The sequence below is a fragment of the Sus scrofa genome, chromosome 4 (assembly GCF_054392235.1).
Source record: "Sus scrofa isolate SSC_HxYL_T2T_F1_AM1 chromosome 4, Sscrofa_HxYL_maternal_Yorkshire_Landrace_v2.0, whole genome shotgun sequence".
Lineage (NCBI taxonomy): Eukaryota > Metazoa > Chordata > Mammalia > Artiodactyla > Suidae > Sus > Sus scrofa.
This window is the reverse complement of record NC_139386.1, coordinates 110,789,093-110,814,645: the sequence shown is the minus strand read 5'-3', so window position 1 is coordinate 110,814,645 and position 25,553 is coordinate 110,789,093. Positions and strand designations below refer to the sequence as shown.

The 25,553-nt window shown below is 36.1% G+C and overlaps 1 protein-coding gene across 11 annotated transcripts in view; it reads left to right on the top strand.

Annotated features, from left to right (window-relative positions):
• SYCP1 (synaptonemal complex protein 1) overlaps window positions 1–25,553 on the top strand; it is a 146,210-nt gene that overhangs the window by 96,423 nt on the left and 24,234 nt on the right. For 6 of the 11 annotated variants that reach the window (XM_085023501.1, XM_085023503.1, XM_021090002.2 and 3 more), the window contains 6 exons: window positions 1,156–1,218; window positions 1,375–1,437; window positions 12,917–13,033; window positions 13,448–13,558; window positions 14,668–14,760; window positions 15,564–15,638. In XM_085023501.1, coding sequence (XP_084879627.1) covers window positions 1,156–1,218; window positions 1,375–1,437; window positions 12,917–13,033; window positions 13,448–13,558; window positions 14,668–14,760; window positions 15,564–15,638 — 522 coding nt within the window. The remainder of the gene's footprint in view (window positions 1–1,155; window positions 1,219–1,374; window positions 1,438–12,916; window positions 13,034–13,447; window positions 13,559–14,667; window positions 14,761–15,563; window positions 15,639–25,553) is intronic. The other 5 variants (XM_085023504.1, XM_085023505.1, XM_085023502.1 and 2 more) reach the window with 2 other exon arrangements.

Genomic DNA, 25,553 nt, shown 5'->3' with positions numbered 1-25,553 from the left:
GAAATTATACACATTTTTTGAACTGTAGTAATGCCAGTTATAAAGACAGTTTTTATAATGTGTAGTGATGTGAGTTTTAAAAAAGGCTTTTTATGAAAAGCTTAGTAGGTGAAAAGTAGAGTCATCAACATTAACTCTCAGTGGAATAAACTTTTTTTTTTTTGTCTTTTGCCCCTTTTTTAGGGCTGCACCCGCGGCATATGGAGGTGCCCAGGCTAGGGGTCTAATCAGAGCTGTAGCCGCCAGCTCCTGAGCCACTATGGTTCCTAGTCGGATTCGTTTCTGCTGTGCCACAATGGCACCTCCTGGAATAAATTTTGATGTCTGAAGAATAGAGAATATACATAAAACAAGTGCTTCCTCAGGCAAAGATAGAAATCTAGGTAAATAGTCCCTCAAAGTGAGATACAAAAAAATCATTTAGCTGGTATTTATTTAAGATGAATTAGAATGTAGTTGGGAGGAGATAGAATATCATATTATTATCCTTCCCCCAATATAAAAGGTAAAAGTGATCTCAGAAATTATAAATGAGAAATAATGAATAAGGAAGAAGATCAATTATAGTTTTAGGGTCTTTTTTTTGTTGTTGTTTGTCTTTTTAGGGCCACATCCATGGCATATGGAATTTCCCAGGGTAGGAGTCAAATTGGAGCTGTAGCTGCCAGAATACGGTACAGCAATGCTAGATCTGAACCATGTCTGTGACCTAGACTGTGCTCACGGCAATGCCGGATTCTTAACCCACTGAGTGGGGCCAGGGATTGAACCTGCTCCTCATGGATACTAGTTGGATTTGTTACCGCTGAGCCACAAAGGGAACTCGTGGCAAATTATAGTTAATCTTATCTTTGGCTGGCTTTTCAAAATTCAGTTAATTATTTATATAATTCAGCCATTGTATGGTATTAATAGGTATATTTTCCTTAAAGTAGTTGAATTCATGTGTTTTTAAAGTAGATTATATCATTTTGAGAATATCAAATTTGTCTGAGATAGTCTATTAAACTCTGTACTTACACAGTTTTTGAAACTAGCGTATTATTTAATGATGAGATTTTTGAAATGATCTCTATGTTAATGTCTTTATTTGAAATTATTTATTTTGACTGGAATATTAAATAAAATAATTTTTAATTTCTCATGGTTTTTTAGTGTAACAGTTTAAGAAAACAAATTGAAAATAAAAGCAAGTTTATTGAAGAACTCCAGCAAGAGGTATGTACTGATTCTCAAAATTAAACTATTTTTTAAAAGCCTTTTTTTTTTATAGTTTTAGAGAATAATGCTTTCCTTTTGTAATTTTAGTCTAAGTCAGTGGCAGTACAAATTTGAATCACTTTGGCATTAAACGTAATTTTTTATTTTTAACAGAATAAGGCCTTTAAAAAAAAGAATACAGCAGACAGCAAGCAACTGAATGTTTATGAGATAAAGGTATTTAGAATCCTTATTTTATTTTAAAAATTCTAGTACATAAATGAGAATTCAGGGATTTTAAGCCCTTTATTGTCACAGTGATTTTCAAACATTATCTTTTTTTTAATATTTTTTTTTATTTTCCCACTGTACAGCAAGGGGGTCAGGTTATCCTTACATGTATACATTACAATTACATTTTCCCCCCACCCTTTCTTCTGTTGCAACATGAGTATCTAGACAAAGTTCTCAATGCTACTCAGCAGGATCTCCTTGTAAATCTATTCTAAGCTGTGTCTGATAAGCCCAAGCTCCCTATCCCTCCCACTCCATCCCCCTCCCATCAGGCAGCCACAAGTCTCTTCTCCAAGTCCATGATTTTCTTTTCTGAGGAGATGTTCCTTTGTGCTGGATATTAGATTCCAGTTATAAGTGATATCATATGGTATTTGTCTTTGTCTTTCTGGCTCATTTCACTCAGTATGAGAGTCTCTAGTTCCATCCATGTTGCTGCAAATGGCATTATGCCATTCTTTTTATGGCTGAGTAGTATTCCATTGTGTATATATATACCACATCTTCCGAATCCAATCATCTGTTGATGGACATTTGGGTTGTTTCCATGTCCTGGCTATTGTGAATAGTGCTGCAATGAACATGCAGGTGCATGTGTCTCTTTTAAGTAGAGTTTTGTCTGGATAGATGCCCAAGAGTGGGATTGTGGGGTCATATGGAAGTTCTATGTATAGATTTCTAAGGTATCTCCAAACTGTTCTCCATAGTGGCTGTACCAGTTTACATTCCCACCAACAGTGGAGGAGGGTTCCCTTTTCTCCACAGCCCCTCCAGCACTTGTTATTTGTGGATTTATTAACGATGGCCATTCTGACTGGTGTGAGGTGGTATCTCATGGTAGTTTTGATTTGCATTTCTCTTATAATCAGTGATGTTGAGCATTTTTTCATGTGTTTGTTGGCCATCTGTGTATCTTCCTTGGAGAAATGTCTATTCATGTCTTTTGCCCATTTTTCCATTGGTTGATTGGCTTTTTTGCTGTTGGGTTGTATAAGTTGTTTATATATTCTAGAGATTAAGCCCTTGTCGGTTGCATCATTTGAAACTGTTTTCTCCCATTCTGAAAGTTGTCTTTTTGTTTTCTTTTGGGTTTCCTTTGCTGTGCACAAGCTTTTCAGTTTGATGAGGTCCCATGGGTTTATTTTTGCTCTGATTTCTATTGCTTTGGGAGACAGACCTGAGAAAATATTCATGATGTTGATGTCAGAGAGTGTTTTGCCTCTGTTTTCTTCTAGGAGTTTGATGGTGTCCTGTCGTATATTTAAGTCTTTCAGCCATTTGGAGTTTATTTGTGTGCATGGTGTGAGGGTGTGTTCTAGTTTCATTGCTTTGCATGCAGCTGTCCAGGTTTCCCAGCAGTGCTTGCTGAATAGACTTTCTTTTTCCCATTTTATGTTCTTGCTTCCCTTGTCAAAGATTAATTGACCATAGGTGTCAGGGTTTATTTCCGGGTTCTCTATTCTGTTCCATTGGTCTGTCTGTCTGTTTTGGTACCAGTAGCACACTGTTTTGATGACTGTGGCTTTGTAGTATTTCTTGAAGTCTGGAAGAGTGATGCCTCCTGCTTGGTTTTTGTTTCTCAGGATTGCTTTGGCGATTCTGGGTCTTTTGTTGTTCCATATAAATGTCAAACATTATCTTTTGAGATTGTGTGGATCAATCCTTTCAGTTGTAATAGGGTGCACTTCTGTGGTTTAATGTTAAAAATCATTTAATCAGCTTAAAATATATGTATGTGTATATACATCTTTATATTTCTTACCCATAAGTTCAGATTTGAGGTTGAATAGGTTTGGTGTGGAGCCTTGGAATTATTAGTCTGGATAAAAAAAAATTCAAGGTCACACTATATATTGTCTACAAGAGACACTTTATTTAATATAAAGACACAGGAAGTTAAAAGTGAAAAGATGTAAAAAGAAGATATCATATATACTATACAAACAGTAGGAATGGAAAAGCTGGAACCATGATTTTAGTAACACCTAAAATAGATTGAAATATAAGAAGTATTATAAGAGTTCCAGAGAAGCCTCTGGTAATGATAAAGGTATCAATTCATGAGGAAGCGATAACAGTCATGAATGTTTTCGTACTTAATAGCAGAGCTTCAAAATAATATGAAGCAAAAACTTAAAAAATTAAAATGAGAAATAGACAATTTCATAATTATAGTTGAGGGTTGTAATACTCCTCCTTCATCCACTGATGCAACTTGAAAAAAATTGGTAAGTATATAGAAAATGTGAACAACACTCTTAAACTACCTTTTTATTTTTTATTTTTTATTTATTTTTTATTTTTTTTTATTTTTATTTTTTTGTCTTTTTGTCTTTTGTTGTTGTTGTTGTTGCTATCTCTTGGGCCCCTTCCGCGGCATATGGAGGTTCCCAGGCTAGGGGTCTAATCAGTGCTGTAGCTGCTGGCATACACCACACCCATAGCAATGCCAGATCCTAGCCACGTCTGTGACCTACACCATAGCTCACAGCAACGCTGGATCCTTAACCCACTGAGCGAGGCCAGGGATCAAACCCGCAACCTCATTGTTCCTAGTTGGATTCGTTTCTGCTATGCCATGACGGGAACTCCCTATTTATTTTTTTTTTATTATAGTTGATTTACAGTGTTCTGTCAATTTCTGTTGTATAGCAAAATGACCCAGTTATACAAATACACATATTCTTTTTCTCACATTATCCTCCATCATTTTCCGTCACAGGTGATTAGATATAGTTCTGTGTGCTATACAGCAGATCTCATTGTTTATCCACTCCAAGTGCTATAGTTTGCATCTAGTAACCCCAAACTCCAAGTCCATTCCACTCCCTACTCCTCCCCCTTGGTTCCCACAGTCTGTTCTCTATGTCTGTGAATCTGTTTCTATTCTGTAGATAGGTTCACTTGTGCCATATTTGAGATTCCACCTATAAGTGATATCATATGTATTTGTCTTTCTCTTTCACTTAGCGTGAGACTCTCTAGTTCCATCCATGTTTCTGCAAATGGCATTATTTCATTCTTTTTTATGGCTCAGTAGTATCCCCTTGTGTATATGTACCACTATCTTCTTAATCCATTCGTTTGTCAGTGGACATTTAGATTGTTTCCATGTCTTGGCTGTTGTGGATAGTGCTGTGATGAACATATGGGTGCATGTATCTTTTTCAATGAAAATTTTGTCCAGATACCTTCCCAGGAGTGGGGTCGCTGCTGGATCATATGGTAATTCTATATTTAGTTTTCTGAGGTACCTCCATGCTGTTTTGCGTAGTGGTTGTACCAATTTACATTCCCACAGCAGTGCAGGAGGTTTCCTTTTTCTCCATATCCTCTCCAGCGTTTGTTATTTGTAGACTTATTAATAATGGCCATTCTGTGAAGTGTAAGGTGGTACCTCTTTGTAGTTTTGATTTGCATTTCTCTAATAATTAGTGATGCCGAGCATTTTTTCACGTGCATGTTGGCCATCTGTATGTCTTCTTTGGAGAAATGTCTGTTTAGGTCTTCTGCCCAGTTTTCAATTGGGTTGTTTGTTTTTTGTTGTTGTTGCGTGTATGAGTTGTTTGTATATTTTGGAGATTAAGCCCTTGTCAGTTGCATCATTTGCAACTGTTTTCTGTCATTCTGTTGGTTGTCTTTTCTTTTCTTTTATGGTTTCCTTTGCTGTGTTAAATCTTCTAAGTTTGATTGGATTCCATTTATTTATTTTTGTTTTTATTTGTATTGCTTTGGGGGACTGACCTAAGACAACGTTTGCACAGTTTGTATCAGAGAATGTTTTGCCTTTTTCCTCTTATAGGACTTTTATGGTATCTTGTCTTATGTTGAAGTTTTTTTAAGTCATTTTGAGTTTATTTTAGTGCATGGTGTGAGGGTTTGTTCTAGTTTCATTGATTTACATGCAGCTGTCCAGTTTTGCCAGCAGCACTTGCTGAAGAGACCATCTTTTTCCCATTTTATATTCTTGCCTCCTTTGTGGAAGATGGATTGACCATGGGTGTCTGGGTGACTTAATTGACATTTGAGACTATTATAGCTACAACTGTAAGTTCTTTTGAAGTGCATAAAATGTTTATTATCAAGATGGGCCTTATTCCAGGCCATAAAAAAATTCTTCATACATTAAAAAATATTAAAGTCTTATTGAGTATATTCTTACACCACAACAGAATTAAAATTAGAAATAAGTAACCATATGTTATCTGGAAAAACCTGAATACTTGGATATAAAACTAAGTAAACATTATACTGGTAAGTAATTCATGGACCAAAGAAGAAATCACAAGGAAAATTATATATTATTTAAAATTGAATGATCATAGAAATATATAAAAATTTGTGGGATGCGACTAAAACAAGTTCTTATAGGAAAATTTATAAATAATATTTATTTTGTAAAAGAAGAAATGACCTAGTTTTCATCTAGACACTGAAAAAAGATGAGCAAATGAAACCCAGAGAAAGTGGACCAAAGGAAGTAATAAAGATGACAAGAGACATCAAAGAAATGAGCTACATAGAGAACAATTAATAAAGTCAAAAGTTGAGTCTATAAAAATATTAATAAAATTGATAAGCCTCCAGCAGGATGGATTACAAAAAGAATAAAATTCACTGAAGGTAGAAATGAAATAGACCAATACCATATAGATACTGTAAATATTGAAAGGTAACAAGGGAATGACATGGACAATGTTACACCAATAAATTTGAAAGTTAAATGAAATGGGTAAATTTCTTAGAAAACCTTTCTAAAACTGACACAAGATGAAATAGAAAATCTGAAGAACCATAAGTCTGGGAAATTGAATTTGTCATCAGAAATCTCCTAGGGAAAAATCCAGATCTGAAAGTTCTCACTGGTGAATTCTAACAGAAGAAATAATACCAGTCTTCCACAAATTTTTTCAAAAAATAAAATTGAGGGAAAAATTTCCAACTAGTTTTAAAATACTAAATCCTGATTAAAAATAGTATACAAAAAATTAGAGTAATATCTCTCATAAATGTAGATATAAAACCCTTAACAAAATATTTTTATATATAATCTAGCAATATATTAAAACCTTATTACATTGAATAAGTGTGGGTTTTAGAAATGTAAGTTTGGTTTAAAATTTGAAACAGTGTAATATGCTATATTAGGTAATAAGGAAAAATCGTATAATCAGCCAGTGGTTGCACAAATAGTATTTGACAAAATTCAACACTTACTCCTTTTTTTTTTTCTTTTTGCCTTTTCTAGAGCCACTTCCCGTGGCATATGGAGGTTTCCAGGCTAGGGGTCTAATCAGAGCTGTAGCCGCTGGCCTACGCCACAGCCACAGCAATGCAGGATCCAAGCCACATCTGCGACCTACACCACAGCAATGCCAGATCCTTAACCCACTGAACGAGGTCAGGGATTGAACCCGCAACCTCATGGTTCCTAGTCAGATTCATTAACCACTGAGCCACAACGGGAACTCCTCAACACTTATTCTTGATAAAAATTTTCAACAAATGGAATAAAAGGAGACGTTGTCAGTCTAATACAGAATATCTACAAAATATTTAAAACTAGCATCATCTTTAATAATGGAAGACTGAATTCTTTCTCTTTAATTTAAAGAAGAGTGTCTGCTCTTACTACCCCTATTCAACATTGTATTAGGCATTCTAGCAAGTACATTGAAGCAAGAAAAAGAAATAAAGTTATACAGGTTGTGAAAGAATATGTGAAACTGTTTCTTCTTAAGTAATGTGATTGTCTATATGTTGATAAGTTCTAAGGTTTCTATGAAGTCACTAGTATACTGCTAAGTGAAATAGCAATATTCCTAAAATATGATAAATTACACTTCATCAAAATCTGAAAGATCTGCTTATCAAAAGGTGTTATTAAGAAAATAAATAGGTAAGGTACAAAGAAGGTGAAAATACTGATAAAAATATTTGACAAATGACACATACCCAGCATATATAAAGAATGCTTAAGGGGGTTCCCATTCTGGCTCAGTGGGTTAAGGACCCAATGTTATCTTTGTGAGGATGCAGGTTTGGTCCCTAGCCTTGCTCAGTGGGTTAAGGATCCAGCTGCAGCATAGGTTTCAGATGCAACTCAGATCTGATATTGCTGTGGCTGTGGCGCAGCTCTGATTTGACCCCCTAGCCTGGGAATTTCCATATGTATGTCTGTAAAAAGAAAAAAAAATGCTTAAAACTCAAAAATATAAGATAAATATTTCAATCCAAAATGGGCACAAGACAACAAACAACCTGATTTAAAAATAATTGGAAGTTCCCGTTGTGGCTCAGCACATTAAGAACCCGTCTAGTATCCATGAGGATGCAGGTTCAATCCTTGGCCTCACTCAGTGGGTTAGGGATCCAGCATTGCTTTGAACAGTGGTATAGGTTGTAGACACTGCTCGGATCCTGCGTTGCTGTGGTTGTGGTGTAGGACAGCAGCTGCAGCTCCAATTCCTCCCCTAGCCTGGGAACTTCCATATGCCATGGGTGCGGCCCTAGAAAGCGGAAGACAAATAAACAAAAAATAGTCAAAGGACTGAAATAAATATTTCTCTAAGGAAGATATTCAAATGGCCAATAAGTACATGTAAAGATGTTCAGCGTCACTAATCATTAGGGAAATCACAATCACGAAGGGATGTCACCTCACATGAATTATGGGTACTATTAAAAGAAAGGAACATAACAGGAGTTCCCATTATGGTTCAGTGGGTTAAGGACCTTCCATAGTCTTCCTGAGGATATCGGTTCAATTCCTGGCCTCATTTAATGTGTTAAGAATTTGGCATTGCTGCTAGCTGTGGTATGGGTTACAGATATGGCTTGGATCCAGTGTTTCCCTGGCTATGCCCTAGGCCCCAGCTGCAGCTCTGATAATGACCCCTATCCTGGGAACTTCCATATGCCACAGGTGCAGCCATAAAAATTAAAAAAAATTTTTTTTAAATAATGAATGTTGGCGAAGTTGTAGAGAAATTTGAATTCTTGTACACTCTTGGTGGAATATCAAATGGTGCCATTGCTGTGGAAGCCATCTGGTGGTTACTCAAAAATTAAAAGTAGAATTAACATATGAATCAGTAATTCCACCTCATATATACATATAGAATTGAAAGCACGGTCTGAAAGAATTATGTATAAACCTGTGTTCATAGCAGCAAAGGTGTTTACAACAGGCAAAGGTAAAAGCAGATCAACATTCATTGATCGTTGAGTGGAGAGACAGTGGTATGTGCATACAATGAGATTATTTAGCCTTAAGAAAGGACATTCCGATATATGCTATAACATACATAAACATTGTATATCCAAAGAAATATTCTAAGTGAAATTAGCCAGTCAGAAAAATATAAATATGATTTGTAGGAGTTCTGGGGATTGGTTGTACGACCATGGAAACGAACTGTATGGTTTAAGAGGGTTAAGATGGCAAATTTTATGTTATGGGTATTTTACCATAATAAAAATTAGAAAATGTGCCAAAGAATTGAATAGATATTTCACAAAAGAAATATAGTTGTAAGAAATAAAGATAAAACCACAGTGGGATATCGCTATTCCCCTAAGCAGGACTAACCACATAATTTGCAGGGTTCAGTGCAAGATGGAAAGATGGGGCACCTAGTTAAGTTATTAGTAAAAATTTCAAAATGGGCTGGAAGCTAACTACAGCTAATTGTAATTGTGACTACAGAGGTCTCACACCTATGAAACCTTGCCTGCCTACTAAGAATGGCTGAAATTTTAAAAATCCATTATATCACGTTAGTGAGAATATAGAGTAACAGAACTCTCATACACTGCTCTTAATAGTACAATCACTTTGGAAAATGGTTTTGGATAAAATGCTTTTTTTAAATTTTACTGGTGTATAATTGATTTACAATGTTGTGTTAGTTTTGGGTGTGTAGCAAAGTGAATCAGCCATACACAGACATGTATCCATTCTTCTTCAGATTCTTTTCCCATATAGGTTATCATAGAATATTAAGTAGGTTTTCCCTGTGCTTTACAGTAGGTCCATAATAGCATGTATATATCAGTCCCAAACTCACAATTCATCCCTCCCCTTCACTCCCTGCCCCACTTTACCCCTTTGGTAATTGTAAGTTTGATTTCAAAATCTGTGAGTCCGTTTCTGTTATAAGAAAATGTTCGTTGCATCATTTTAAAATTAGATTTCATGTGTGTGATATATAATATTTGTCTTTCTCTGTCTGACTGACTTAGTGTTATCTCTGGGTCCCTCCGTGTTGCTGCAAATGACATTCTTTTTTTTTTTTTTTTTTTGGCTTTTTATTTTTTTAGGGCTGCACTCCACGGCATATGGATTCCCAGGCCAGGGTCTAAACAGAACTGTTGTTGCCGGCCTACGCCACAGCCACAACACGGGAGCTGGGCCATGTCTGCAACCTACACCACAGCTCACAGCAATGCCAGATCCTTAGCCCACTGAGCAAGGCCAGGGATTGAACCTGTAACCTCATGGCTCCTAGTTGGATTCGTTTCTGCTGCGCCAAGACAGGAACTCCTATTTTGTTCTTTTTTATGGCTGAGTAATATCCCATTGTATATATGTACCACATCTTTATCTATTTCTCTGTTGATAGACATTTAGGTTGTTTCCATGTCTTGGCTATTGTAAATAGTACTGCAATGAATATTGAGGTACATGAGTTTTTCTGAATTAACAGTTTTCTCTGGATAGATACCTAGGAGTGGGATTGCTCGATCATATGGTAGTTCTATTTTTAGTTTTCAAGGAACATCTATACTGTTATCTATAGTTGTTGTACCAATTTACATTCCCACCAGCAACATAGGAGGGTTCTCTTTTCTCCACATCCTTTCCAGCATTTATTATTGTTTGTAGATTTTTTAATGATGGCCATTCTGACTGGTGTGAAGTGATGCTTCGTTGTAGTTTTGATTTGCATTTCTCTAATAATTTGTGATGAGTTTTTTTTTTTTTTTTTTTTTGCTTTTGGGCTATATGCTGTCTTCTTTGGAGAAATATCTCTTTACATTAATAGACATTAATTTTTTTTTTTGGTATTAAGCTGCGTGAGCTGTTTGCATATTTCAGAGATAATTCTTTGTCGCATTGTTCACAGGTATTTTCTCCCATCCTGTGGGTTGTCTTTTTTGTTTTATTTTTTATTTTTTAAAAATGATTTGCATTGTTTTCCATCATAGCTGGTTTATAGTGTTCTGTCAGTTTTCTGCTGTACAGCAAGGTGACCCAGTCACACATACATATATACACATTCTTTTTCTTACATTATCATGCTCCATCGTAAGTGATTAGATATAGATCCCAGTGCTATACAGCAGGATCTCATTGATTATCCGTTCCAAAGGCAATAATAATTTGCATCTATTAACCCAAAAATCCCAGTCCATCCCACTCCCTCTCCCACCCCTTGGCAACCACAAGTCTGTTCTCCATGTCCATGATTTTCTTTTCTGTGGAAAGGTTCATTTGTGCCATATATTAGATTCCAGATATGAGTGATATCATGTGGTATTTGTCTTTCTGACTTACTTCACTTAGTATGAGAATCTCTAGTTCCATCCATGTTGCTGCAAATGGCATTATTTTGTTCTTTTTAATGGCTGACTAGTATTCCATTGTGTATATATACCACATCTTAATCCATTCATCTGTCAAAAAACATTTAGGTTGTTTCCATGTCTTGGTTATTGTGAATTGTGTGCAATGAACATGTGGGTGCATGTGTCTTTTTCAAGGAAAGTTTTGTATGGATATATGCCCAAGAGTGGGATTGCTGGGTCATATGGTAGATCTATATTTAGTTTTTTGAAGTACCTCCATACTATTTTCTGTAGTGGTTGTACCAATTTACATTCCCACTAACAGTGCAAGAGGGTTACCTTTTCTCCACATCCTCTGTAGCATTTGTTATTTATGGACTTATTAATGATGGCCATTCTGACTGGTGTGAAGTGGTACCTCATAGTAGTTTTGATTTGCATTTCTCTAATAATAAGTGATATTGAGCATCTTTTTATGTGCTTGTTGGCCATCTGTGTATCTTCTTTGGAGAAATGTCTATTCAGGTCTTTTGCCCTGTCTTTTTTGTTTTATTAATGGTTTATTTTGCTGTTCCATACAAATTAAAATAATTTTTTTGTTCTAGTTCTGTGATTGTTTCTTAGAAAACATAAATCTACTTTATGACTTAGCAGTTCTTTTCCTAAATATTTACTTAAGATAAATGAAAACATGTCCACTAAAAGTCTTGTATAAGAATATTTATAGAACCTTCATTCATGATGATAAAAGTATATGTATAACTGAGTCATTTTTATGTACAGCAGAAATTGGCACAGCATTATAAAGCAACTATACTTCAATTAAAATTTTTAAAAAACTAGAAAGAATTCAAATGTCCATTAATAGGAGATTAGCTAAACAAATTTGTCTTCTTCATACAATAGAATATGACTCAGCAGTTTAAAAAAAGGCACCTGTTGATACCTAGAGGAACATGGATAAATCTCTGAACATGCTGAGCAAAATAACTCATATAAGAAGAGAATGTAGGGAGCTTGTGTTGCGGCTCAGTGGTAACGAACCTGACTAGTATCCATGAGGATGTGGGTTTGATTTCTGGCCTCACCCTTACTTTGTGGGTTAGGGATCCAGCATTGCCATGAGCTGTGGTGTAGCTTGCAGATGTGGCTTGGATCTGGTGTTGCTGTGGCTGTCATGTAGGCCAGCAGCTACAGCTCCAATTCAACCCCCAGCCTGGGAACTTCATGTACTGTGGGTGTGGCCCTAAAAAAAAGATAAAAAAAAAAATATATATATATATTTGGTATGATTCCATTTAAATGAAGTTTTAGAATAAACAAAACCAAATTTATAAAGACAGGAAGCAGAACATTGATTGCCTTTAGAGTGCAGGATTTAGAATATAAAAGGACATGAGGGAACTTTGTGGGATGGTGAAAATTATCTATATGTATATATTGATTAATGTTGTCAGTACATGATTGTAAACAATGTATTTCATTTATCAAACTTTACACTTAAAGTTGTGCATTTTATTGCAGGAAAATTATATCTTGATAAAGTTGAATTCACTGATGAAATCTGGCCTAGAGTTCTCTTTATATGAAGACTTTTAATTTCTGAAACAATTTCATCAATAGTTATATTATTTAGTTGTCCTATTTCTTCAAAAAAATTTTATTGAAAATTCAGATAGATTTTGTTAAAAATAAAGCATATCTCACTATATGAAAAATGTAAGGAAAATGATCCAATCATAATATCTGTGAATAAATCATCTTTAAGATTCACAAAACCACACAATGAATACAATATTTTCAAGTAATCCATAGTGTTTTCTAATGTTCATATTATTTCCTTTACTCAAAGGTCAGTAAATTAGAGTTAGAACTAGAAAGTACCAAGCAAAAATTTAAAGAAATGACTGACATCTATCAAAAAGAAATTGAAGACAAAAAGCTATCAGAAGAAAATCTTTTGGGAGAGGTAGGAAGAACTAAATATGTTTGAGAATTTGTTATGGTAAAACCCTATATTTGTATGTTAATATTTTAAGAGAAAAACAATAATTCTTAATTTACAAATTTGCTTTTTTAGAAGAGTTAATAAATTTATACTAGATGTAATTAATTTTTTGATAGAAGTTGAAACTATATTATTCTAAGGATTCAAGTATTGAGTAGTATAAAATTATTTTGAAAAGATTAAATGATCCTTACAGTGTTATACTGTCATCTCATTTGATGGAAGACACTAACTAAAATAAACCAAAACAGTAATGCATTTTCTGTTTGGCTTTCCTAATTTCCTGGTGTTTTATTTCTGCATTTTAACTTAAATTTAATATTTAAATTTACTTTGTACATTAATTTTAAAAAACACTTTAAATTTATTTGATAGGTTGATAAAGCAAAAGTAATAGCTGATGAAGCAGTAAAATTACAGAAAGAAATTGATATACGATGTCAACATAAGATAGCTGAAATGGTAGCACTTATGGAAAAACATAAGGTAATTTTTTTCCTTTTGTGTGATAAAAAAGGAGCCATATTTATGCATAAAATGGTAAAATACAGCATTCTGATTTATCAGAGAAAATTATTCTCTATACATCAATGATTGATTATAGCTGGAATACCCTTGATCTCTTACTTCTCCAAGTTCAAGTCTTAACCACACAAGGCTGAGCTTAGGTTTCACTTCCTTGTGGGAATCTCTCCTTTTAATTTGGATGAGTAAAGGTAATCACACTTTTTCTGAATTTTCACAGTAGTCTCTTACAGCATTTCTACCTTATATTTATTTAAGTACATACCCAGGATATCATTAATATTGGCGTCCTTTACCTGTGTCTAATACATACTAGGCTAAATAATAATAAATGGATGAAAGACAATGTTTGTTGGTTGGTGAGTATGCTTTATTTTTTATTATTGTTTTAAAGTAATCACTTTGTGAGGAACTAAGCCTTATTCCTTTCAAGATTTAGAGAGGAAGTGGGCTCTATCTACCAATTCAGCTTTTAAGTTGTTGTTAGGATATTATTGTGAAGTAACCAATGAGATTTTAAAAAAATATTTTAAGTAATGTTGTGAACTAATAGATTTAAGCATATTTGGTATGTCTCAATCCAGTACAGTACAGTTTTTATTGATTGGCAAACTGTCTCATCTTTGGCCAGCTAAAGCCTCTTCAAAGTGGTTGTTGACAGGTTCTTTTGACTTGACCCTAATAGTCTCTGATAGCTTTCTTGCTTTCTGTTATGACAAAATGTTCAAGAGAACACATAATTCAAGACTCATCTTGTATGTCCTGCCTGAGATCTGGAATTCACCATTTTTCTAAAAGGTCCTTGTGTTTCTAGCCTATTTTAAAATTACGAAATTCTAATTTAAAAAGTTATTTCTTGCTCTTGGGTTAGGTTATTTCCAAGACCAGTTATCTATGCTTTATTGTTTTTATTATTAGAATTACAAAACATAATTGAAAAAAATTTTAATAGGCTCAAGTATGTATATTACTGAACTCATAAACATCATTTTCTATAAATATTAAATGCATTAGGATACATAATTGTTTGAGGTTCTAATATACCTAAATGGCTTTTCTTTTGAATACAGCACCAGTATGATAAAATTGTTGAAGAAAGAGACTCAGAATTAGGACTTTATAAGAGCAGAGAACAAGAACAGTCATCAATAAAAACATCTTTGGTGAGAACAAATAGCAGTAGAAGCTAATTTTCATGTCAGCATATCTGTTAGGAATAATAAAATCATAATTTTTGAACTGTAGAGTCAAATAATAAATAATCATTGATCTGAAAGGGATATTATGGATCTCATTGGTAAGTTGTTTTCCAATTTATTTTTCAAAATGATAGAATAAACCCTTTTTTCAAATGAAAAATTATAAACTCCAGTTCAAATGAATTTTGAGCTCTGATTGAGATTGGGAAAGGAGGGGTGCAATAGATTGGGAGCGGGTGAGGAGGAGATATATATATATATATCTGTTAAATATTTATTTAGAGCAAACTATGAAAATTGTCTAAATGAAAGTCTTTTTTTTTTTTTTTTTTTTTTTTTTTGGCTTTTGTCTTTTCAGGGCCACGCCTGCGGCACATGGAGGTTCCCAGGGAAGGGGTCTAATTGGAGCTAGAGCTGCTGGCCTACACCAGAGCCAGAGCAATGCCAGATCTGAGCTGTGTCTGTGACCTACACCACAGCTTACGGCAATGCTGGATCCTTAACCCACTGAGCAAGGCCAGGGATCAAACCCGCAACCTCATGGATCCTAGTTGGATTTGTTTCCAATGCTCCATGACAGGAACTCCTAAATGAAATCTTTATATTCAGCTAGCAACCTTCATATCAGTATGCTTTTAAAAATATATATATTTTATGAGTGAATCTATTTCTGTATGAAACAAATTTTTTGAAACACTAGTTTGCAGTTTCATTGTCTTAAGAAATATATGAATTCACTTATAAATTTCATGTTCCTTTACCTTTAGGAGACTGAGCTATCCAATCTTAAAAATGAAATTGGCTCTGTTAAGAAACAACTTAAAATGGAAAGAGAAGAAAAAGTAGGTTTTGTGGCATTATAGATAACTAATTTTAAGTTTTAAATGTAACTAAGTTTTTATAAACTTGTCATATTAAAAATAACAGGATAAATTTGAGTAGAGATTAAAAATACAATTTTTCCCCATTAACTTTTCTTCAGAAATATTTGCTAAATATGGTGGGAAGGATGGTAAAAACACCTATTCTCCCATTTTGCTGTAGTCATTCTCCTTTTTTCCCTAATGTAAACATTTAGTACTATAAATTTTTCTCTCAGTACTGCTTTAGTTGTGTCCCATATGTTTTGATATGTTGTGTTACTGTTTTAATTCAGTTCTTACAATTTTATATTTCTTTGAGAATTCTTTGACCTATTGATAACTTAAAAGTTTGTTTTAAAATTTTCATATGTTCGAAGATTTTCCTCTTGTCTTTCTGTTATTGATTTCCATTAAGGTCAGAGAACACAATCTTTAAGATTTCTGTATTAGTCTCCAGGCTACTGTAGCAGAAATATCATAGATTGAATGGCTTGAACAATAAATATTATTTCCCAAATTCTGAAGGCTGCAGGTCTGAGATCAGGGTGCCAGTATGGTAAGGTTCTAGTCAGGGCCCATTTTCTGGCCTGTAGAGAGTTGCCTTCTTGCTGTGTCTGCACATGCTGAGAGAGAGCTCTGGTTTCTTCATCTCCTTGTAAAGGCAGCAATTCCATCATGAGGACTTTACCTCCAGGACCTCATCTGAACCCAATTACTTCTCAAAGGCCCCATCTCCAAACACTGTGCCACACTGGGGATTAAGGCCTTGGTATGAATTTGGGGGGGCACAAATATATATATTGCTATGGACTGAATATATATATTTTAGGGATGCACCTGTGGCATATGGAGGTTCCCAGGCGAGGGGTCGAATTGGAGTTGCACCTGCTGGTGGTCTACACCACAGCCACAGCAGCACAGGATCTGAGTTATCTGCAACCTACACCACAGCTTGCAGCAACACCTGATCCTTAACCCACTGAATGAGGCCAGGGATCAAACCTGCATCCTCATGGATGATGGGAATTTGTTGATGTTTGTTTTATGGCCCAGGATGTTGTCTATCTTGGTGAATAATCTAAAGGTGCTTGAAACAAATGTATGTTATGCTGCTGTTAGTAGAATGTATTGTAAATATCAGTTATATCTAATTAGTTGGCAGTGTTCAGATTTGGTATATTTTTGCTGATTTTCTGCCTAGTAATCCTGCCTAGTAATTCTATCAGTTGCTGAAAGTGGGATGTCAAAATCTCCAACTTTGTCTAATTCCCTGCTCAGCTCTGTAACCTTTTAAAAACAGTTTCATTGATTTATGCAATATACAGTCACCCATTTAAAGTGTGTACTTGGATGTTCCCATTGAGGCTTAGTGGTAATTAGCCCGAATGGTATGAGGATGTGGATTCGATCCTTGGACTTACTCAGTGGGTTCAGGATCTGGTGTGGCTGTGGCATAGGTTGGCAGCTATAGCTCCAATTCTACCCCTAGCCAGGGAACTTGTATATGCCGTAGATGTGGCCCTAAAAAGCAAAAATAAATAAATAAAGTGTGTAATTCATATTTTTTAATATTCTGACATTGTGCTACCATCACCACTGCATCATTTTAGAGTATATGTATCAACCCTTGCATCCTTCCATTTTGCCCCCCCCCAAAAATTCACAAGTTCTAGTCGATTACTAATTTATTTTCTGGAATTGTATAATATATGGCCTTGTGACTGGCTTCTTTCATTTAGTATAATGTCTTCAGGGCCCTTCCTTGTCCTAACATATATCAGTACTTCATTCCTTTTCATTGCTGAATAATATTCTGTTATATGAATATACCGTGTTTTATTTATCTATTAATCAGTTGATGGAAATTTAAGTTGCTTCTGTTTTGAATATTATGAATAATGGTGTTAAGAATATTTGTGTACAAGTTTTGTGAAGATACCTGTTTTATTTTCTGTTGATTATTTATGTAGGAGTAGACTTCTTGGGCAATATGCTGTCTCTGTGTTTCATATTTTAAGCTACTGCCCAACTGTTCTCCAAACCAACTGTACCATTTTGGATTCCCATTAGTAATGCATGAAGGTCTCAATTTTTTCCACATTCTCACCAATGCTTGTTATCTTTTTTGGATTTTAGTCATCCAAGTTGGTGTGACATGGTATATTGTTATTTTGATTTACATTTCTTTTTTAAAATTAAAGTGTAGTTGATTTACTTTGTTTCTTCAATTTCTGCTGTACAGCAAAGTGACCCCATCACACACAGTTCCTTGGGCTGTACAGTAGGGCCCCATTGCCAATCCATTCCACATATAATAGTTTGCTTCCAAAAACCCCACGTTGGCTGTCCATCCCTCTCCCTCTGCCCTACCCCCTGGGAACCACAAGTATGCTCTCCTTGGCCGTGATCTGTTTCTGTTTTATAGATAGGATCATCTGTGCCATATTTTAGATTCCACAAATAAGTGATATCATATGGTATTTGTCTTTTTCTTTCTGGCTTACTTCACTTAGTATGAGAATCTCTAGTTCCATCCATGTTGCTGCAAATGGCATTATTTTGTTCTTTTTTATGGCTGAATAGTATTCTATTGTGTATATGTACCAAATCTTCTTAATATATTCATTGGTTGGTGGACATTTAGGTCATTTCCATGTCTTGGTTAAGTGAATAGTGCTGTGATGAACATAGGGGTACATGTATCTTCTTCTTTTTTCTTTTTTTTTTCTTTTTAGGGTCACACCTGTGGCATAGGGAGATTGCCAGGCTAGGGGTCAAATCAGAGCTACAGCTGCTGGCCTACACCACAGCCACAGCAATGCAGGATCCAAGCCTCATCTGTGACCTACACCACAGCTCATGGCAATGCCAGATCCTTAACCCACTGAGCGAGGTCAGGGATTGAACCCGCAACTTCATGGTTCCTAGTCGGATTCATTTCTGCTGTGCCATGACGGGAACTCCAATGTGTATCTTTTTCAATGAAAGTTTTGTCCGGATATGTACCCACGAGTGGGATTGCTGGATCTTACGGTAGTTCTATATTTAGTTTTTTGAGGTACTTCCATATTGTTTTCCATAGTGGTTGTACCAATTTACATTCCCACCAGTAGTGCAGGAGGGTTACTTTTTCTCCACACCTTCTCCAGCATTTGTTATTTGTTGACTTGTTAATTATGACCATTCTGACTGGTGTGAGGTGGTACCTCATTCTAGTTTTGATTAATAATCAGAGATGTTGAACATTTTTTCATGTGCCTGTTGGCCATCCATATGTCTTCTTTTGAAAAATGTCTGTGTAGGTCTTCTGCCCATTTTTCTGTGGCAGTTAGAGGAGAAAAAGAAATAAAAGGAATCCAAATTGGAAAGGAAGAAGTAAAAACTGTCCCTGTTAGCAGATGACATGATACTATACCTAGAAAACCCTAAAGACAGCACCAGAAAACTATTAGAACTCGTCAATGAACTTGGCTGAGTTGCAGGCTACACAATTAATACACAGAAATGAGTTCATTTCTATATACTAACAATAAAAAATCAGAAAGGGAAATCAGAGAAACCATCCCATTTATCATTGCATCAAAAAGAATAAAGTACCCAGGAATAGGGAGTTCCTGTCATGGCTCAGTGGAAATGAATCTGACTGGTATCCATGAGGACACAGGTTCAATCCTTGGCCTCACTCAGTGGGTTAAGTATCCAGAGTTTCCCTGAGCTGTAGTGTAGGTTGCAGACAGGGTTCACATCTGGCACTGCTGTGGCTGTGGTGTACCAGCAGCTGTAGGTCCTCTTGAACTCCTAGCCCAGGAACCTCCATATCCCTCCATGGGTGCAGCCTTAAAAAGACAAAAAAAAAAAAAAAAAAAAAAAAACCACAAAAACCACAAAAAACAAAAAAACAAAAAAATAAAAACAAACAAACAAAAAAACACCCTAGGAATAAATCTACTTAGACAAAATATCTATACTCTGAAAACTATAAGATGCTAATGAAAGAAATCAAAGATGACACAAACAGATAGAAAGATATACCATGCCCTTGGAGTTGGAGAATCAATATTATTAAAATGATTATACTACCCAAGGCAGTCTACAGATTCAATGCAATCCCTCTCAAATTACCAAGGACATTCTTCACAGAAGTACAACAGAATATTTTTAAATTTGTATGGAAATGGAAGAGACCTTGAATAGACCCCAAGTAATATCGAAAAAGAAAAACAAAAATGGAGGAATCCAACATCCTGACTTTAGACAATACTACAAAGCTACAGTTATCAAAACAATATGGTACTGGCATAAAAACAGAAACATAGATTGATGGCATAGGTTAGAAAGCCCAGAAATAGTACTTCCCCTTGTGGCTCAGTGGTAATGAACCCGACTGGTATCCATGAGGATAGGGATTCAATCCCTGGCCTTTCTCAGTTTGTTATGGATCTGATGTTTGATCCCTGGCTGGGAACTTTTGCATGTCACTGCCAATAAATAAAATAAAATAAGTTTATTTTTTTCATATTGAGTTTTAAGAGTTCTTTATACATTCTAAATACAAGTCCTTTATCTGCAATAGGATTTTCAAATATTTTCTCCCATTCTTTGAATTGTCTTTTCAACGTCTTGATAGTATCATTTGTAGCACAGTCTCATATTTTGATGAAATTCACCTTATCTAGATGCCTTTTATCAGATTGAGAAAGTTCTTTTCCTAATTTGTTGGATGTTTTTATCATAAAAGGATGTTGCATTTTGTCAAAAGATTTCTATTGAGGTGATCATAGGGTTTTGTCTTTTATTTTGTTAGCATGAAGTATTTATTATATTAATTGATTTTCAGATGTTTAATCTGTTTTATATACTTGGGAGAAGTCTGACTTGCATGACATATCTTTGTATTCTGATAAATTTGGTTTGCTCAGTATTTTGTTGAGGATTTTTTACATCTATATTCATAAGAAAGATTGATCTGTAATTTTCTTGTGATTGTTGATTTTTTTATCCTTAGGCTTCGCATCTTCTTCTCCTTTTTTTAAAATGGCTGAATCTGCAGCATATGGAGTTTCCCTGGGCTAGGGGTTGAATCAGACCTGCAGCTAAGGTCTATGCCATAGCCACAGCAACACCAGATCCAAGCCGCATTTGCAATGTAGGCTGAAGCTTACAGCAGTGTTTGGATCCTTAACCCACTGAGTGAGACCAGGGATTGAACCCACATCCTTACAGAGACGATGCTGGGTCTTTAACCTACTGAATCAGACTCCTAGGCTTCACGTCTTTTAACCAACTCAGTGTGAAGCCCTGGAGACCATGTGTCTGTCTGAGAGGGTGAGCTATGGTTATTCATTTTTGCCACTTTTCCAATCTCTCATCCAAGCAGTATTTCCTCACTCACCAACTTTTATGAGGGAGAAGAAAAGAATATCATCATTTGGTACATTATATTTATAGGATGGTTAAGAGGCAGACCCAAGAATAAGGACAATATTCAAATGGTTTCTCAGTGAATCTCTTACTTTTGTATTTTCTGTTCATTCAGGAGGGTCTTTTTTTTTTCCTTCTTCTTCCTCTTCTTTTGGCTGCACCCAAGGCATGTGGAGGTACCTGGGCCAGGGATTGAACCTATGCCCCCCCCCCCAGTTGTGACCTGTACCACAGTTGTGGCAACACCAGATCCTTAGCCTACTGTACCACAAGGGAACTTCCAATATTTTCTTTTTTAAAAATCTTGTCTTTTGACTTTATTTCTAGCATGTTTTGTTTATTGGCAAGGGTGATTAATTCTATACAAGTATGGTTCTTTTGCTTTTTTTGCCCAGACTAGAGAGACAAAAATGATAATATTTAGTCATTTTCCCTGCATTTCCTAGGTCTCTTTTTTTCTGGACTGCCTACTTATCTCTTCAGATCTCTTATAAAATTCAGATATATTAGTGACAATTATTATTCTATGTGTTCACTTTCACCAATACCATGTAAGTGGTAATTAGGTTAGGAACCGAATTGAGTCAAATCAGCACAATAACACAACTATATTCTGTGTCTTATGCTGAACCTCACTAGAATCAGAGATTATGGCCTGGTACGGTATGTTTCTATAGTTGAATTCATCTTTGCCAGTTCTTAACTACTTTCTTCCTTCCCTTCATACTTTTTTGTTATCTTAGGGAGAGGAAGCTTTTATAATCTGACTTCACTCTTCCACCTTTACCAAGAAGTTTGATCTTCTGTATCAATTATTTTTTGACATCTACTTTTTAAATTTTTTTTTAAGGGCCGCAACAGTGGCATATGGAGGTTCCCAGGCTAGGGGTCTAATCAGAGCTACAGCTGCCGACCTACACCACAGTCACGGCAACGCCAGATCTGAGCTGCATCTAAGACCTACACCACAGCTCACAGCAATGCCAGATCCTCAACCAACTGAGTGAGGCCAGGGATGGAGCCCACATCCTCATGGGTACTAGTCAGTTTCATTACCACTGAGCCATGAGGGGAAATCATACTTTAACTTTGTTATATATTTTTTTCTGTTTGATAATCATGAGCTGAAATAAGGATTTAAGGATTCTATTACTGTTAGATTTCACTTTTTCTTGAATTCTCAGCCAGTTTTGCTTTATGTTTTGTTGGTTTTGTTTTGCTCTGTTTTGTTTTTTCTGCACCCTCAGCATGTAGAAGTTTCTGGACCAGGGACTGAATTTGCACCTCAGCAGTAACCCAAAACTGCTGCAGTGACAATGTCAGATCCTTAATCTGCTAAGCCATAAGAGAACTGCTTGATTTTTTTTTTTTTTTTGTCTTTTGTCTTTTTTTTTTTGTTGTTGTTGTTGTTGTTGCTATTTCTTGGGCCGCTCCCGCGGCATATGGAGGTTCCCAGGCTAGGGGTCCAATCGGAGCTGTAGCCACCGGCCTACGCCAGAGCCACAGCAACGCGGGATCCGAGCCGCGTCTGCAACCTACACCACAACTCACGGCAACGCCGGATCGTTAACCCACTGAGCAAGGGCAGGGACCGAACCTGCAACCTCATGGTTCCTAGTCGGATTCGTTAACCACTGCGCCACGACAGGAACTCCCGCTTGATGTTTTGATGAATACTATTCATTGTATAAAAGTTTGATACTAATTGATTGTTCCTTAGAAACTGTATCCACTATCTTTGTCCTTTTTGCTTTGAAGTCAGCCTTGCCTGATACTCATATTGTGATCCTAACTTCCTTTTGGTACTTGTTTGTCTTACATGTTTTTATCCATTTCTTATTAACCTTGACTGAGTCTTTAATCTTAGAATATCTTTTCCTGGAGTTCCCGTCGTGGCGCAGTGGTTAACGAATCCGACTAGGAACCATGAGGTTGCGGGTTCGGTCCCTGCCCCTTGCTCAGTGGGTTAACGATCCGGCGTTGCCGTGAGTTGTGGTGTAGGTTGCAGACGCGGCTCGGATCCCGCGTTGCTGTGGCTCTGGCGTAGGCCGGTGGCTACAGCTCCGATTCGACCCCTAGCCTGGGAACCTCCATATGCCGTGGGAGCGGCCCAAGAAATAGCAACAACAACAACAACAAAAAAAGACAAAAAAAAAAAAAAAAAAAGAATATCTTTTCCTTTAATAGCTTACTTTTCTTGGTAGTATGTATTGATATTATATAAAATTGAGGTGAGTTGACTGTACTAAGATCTCCAGACCAGCAAAAGACAGAGTTGTAGAGAAAGTGCAGTGGTGGGAGGTGACTTCTCCCTTCTCTCCTCTAGAAGTCAAGATGTGTATTCTGAGAGTCAGTGTACTTTTGCTGGTTTAGAGGATACTTTAGGTTTATGGTTTCACATGCTCACCATGAGGTGGACTTGAATTAAATGCTATTATCACCTGACCTCAATATACCTTTGCCCAAACTAGTGAAAAAATAGTAACTTTATGGATAAGAATCGTTGTTAGCTAATATCAATGTCCAGTTACCCATAAGTCTTAGTATTTCTCTCAGTGCACATGGTACTAAGGAGGATGCAGTATGTGTTGTGATATTTTTACAAAATCCTTCCACAAGAGTATCAGACTTCAGTTGCCATGAGCTGTGGTGTAGGTTGCAGACGCGGCTCGGATCCCGTGTTGCTGTGGCTCTGGCGTAGGCCGGCAGCTACAGCTCCGATTAGACCCCTAGCCTGGGAACCTCCATATGCCGTGGGAGCGGCCCAAGAAATGGCAAAAAAAAAAAAAAAAAAAAAAAAAAAAAAGACAAGAGTATCAGAATTCTTTTTAATTTTGGAGGTTCTGGGTTTGTAAATTTATTCAAGTCTGAAATTTGGGCACAGGGCTGTTATTCTCTACTCCTGTGGCTCAAAAAACACCTGTAATATGGTCTGGCGAAGAAATGACTGGCTTCAGGATATATTTTATCCTAGAAGACAGCATTTCATTCCTATAGAGTAGACTCTAGTTATCGTCTTTTATATGAAAGTTTTTCTTCTCAATTTTGATCCTAGTCAATATGCCAATCCTGATTTTGACCTATTTTACATACCAATTGGTATGAAGAAATTGTTGCCAGATGACAGTCTTAGCTTCCACATAAAATGGGTTGTCTTTGTAAAATGAGGTGAACCACCTTTCCTACATCTTTCATAAGGTGCTTGGTAGCATCTTAATTTTTTCTGAGGTGAGATGTGGCACTTCGTATATTTGTTTACATTCTTGATATGGAAGGAGAGTTTTAGTCTTACAGTTGGTGCTTCCCAATATAAAAATCTTTCACTGTAGTCAGAACCACCATGGGGGTTAAGCCACTGACTGAGTTTATCTATTCAGCTATATACTCAGAATCTAAAGAAATGGCCATAGCATAGGTTTGTGGTATTTTTTAGTTACTCAGATTAAATAGGGACCTTAATGGACTGCCCATCACTTGGGTCTTAGGAAACTCTTAGGGAATGATCAATTAGATAGTTATCAAAGACCTAACTTTGTATGTGAGGTAATTCACACCGGGGAAAACACACGTTGTATTAAAATAGATTGTTCTAACATATCCAGAGCAGCAAAAGTCAGAGTTGTAGAGACAGTGCAGTTGTAGGAGGTATTTTCTCCCTTCTGTCCTCTAGAAGCCATGATATGTATTCTGAGTCTGTACTTTTGCTAGTTTAGAGGATATACTTTGTCCTAGAAGACAGCATTTCATCCCCATAGAGTAGACTCCAGTTGTCATTATAACTGAAGATCAATTATTGGTAGTAGGTAGGATACGTAAGAACAGTGACTACTGTTACATCAGAACTTATTGCCAGCTTCTTTCATGGTGAAGTGCATTTTCTGCTTAGGAGCAACACTTTAGAAGAGATACCATGGTATACACAAGGCATTCAGAGAGTGCAGGCATTGGCCCAGGGTGTCATGGGCAGGCATGTCAAGTTTGCTTGAAGTTTTGCACATTGGAACTTTCACTTCTCTGAGAACTTTGAGGTTCCTTGAGGCTGTAACAATTCCATTTACCATACAACTGTCATATTAAACCATTGTACATGTTCTTTTCTTTAGGTCAGGGTTAATTTTTCTTTCTTTCTTTTTCTGCTGAATACACACATCATAATCTCCAGCAAAATGTATTTTTTCCTGGAGTACTAGAGTAAAGATGTATTATTTTCTAAGTGTTTTATACTTTTTTGTACTTTCTTTTTATTCCCCCATCCCTGTTTATCTCATGTTAAAAATTCATTATTCATTGTCCAGCTGAAATGCTTTTCTAAATACACAGAAAAAGTAAATTCTGCAACTAGAGATTACTTAAGTGAAGTAAGTCAGAAAGAGAGACAAATACCACGGGATATCATTTATATGTGGGATCTAAAATATGACACAATAAACCTGTCTATGAGGCGGAAACAGGCTCACAGACATAGAGAACAGA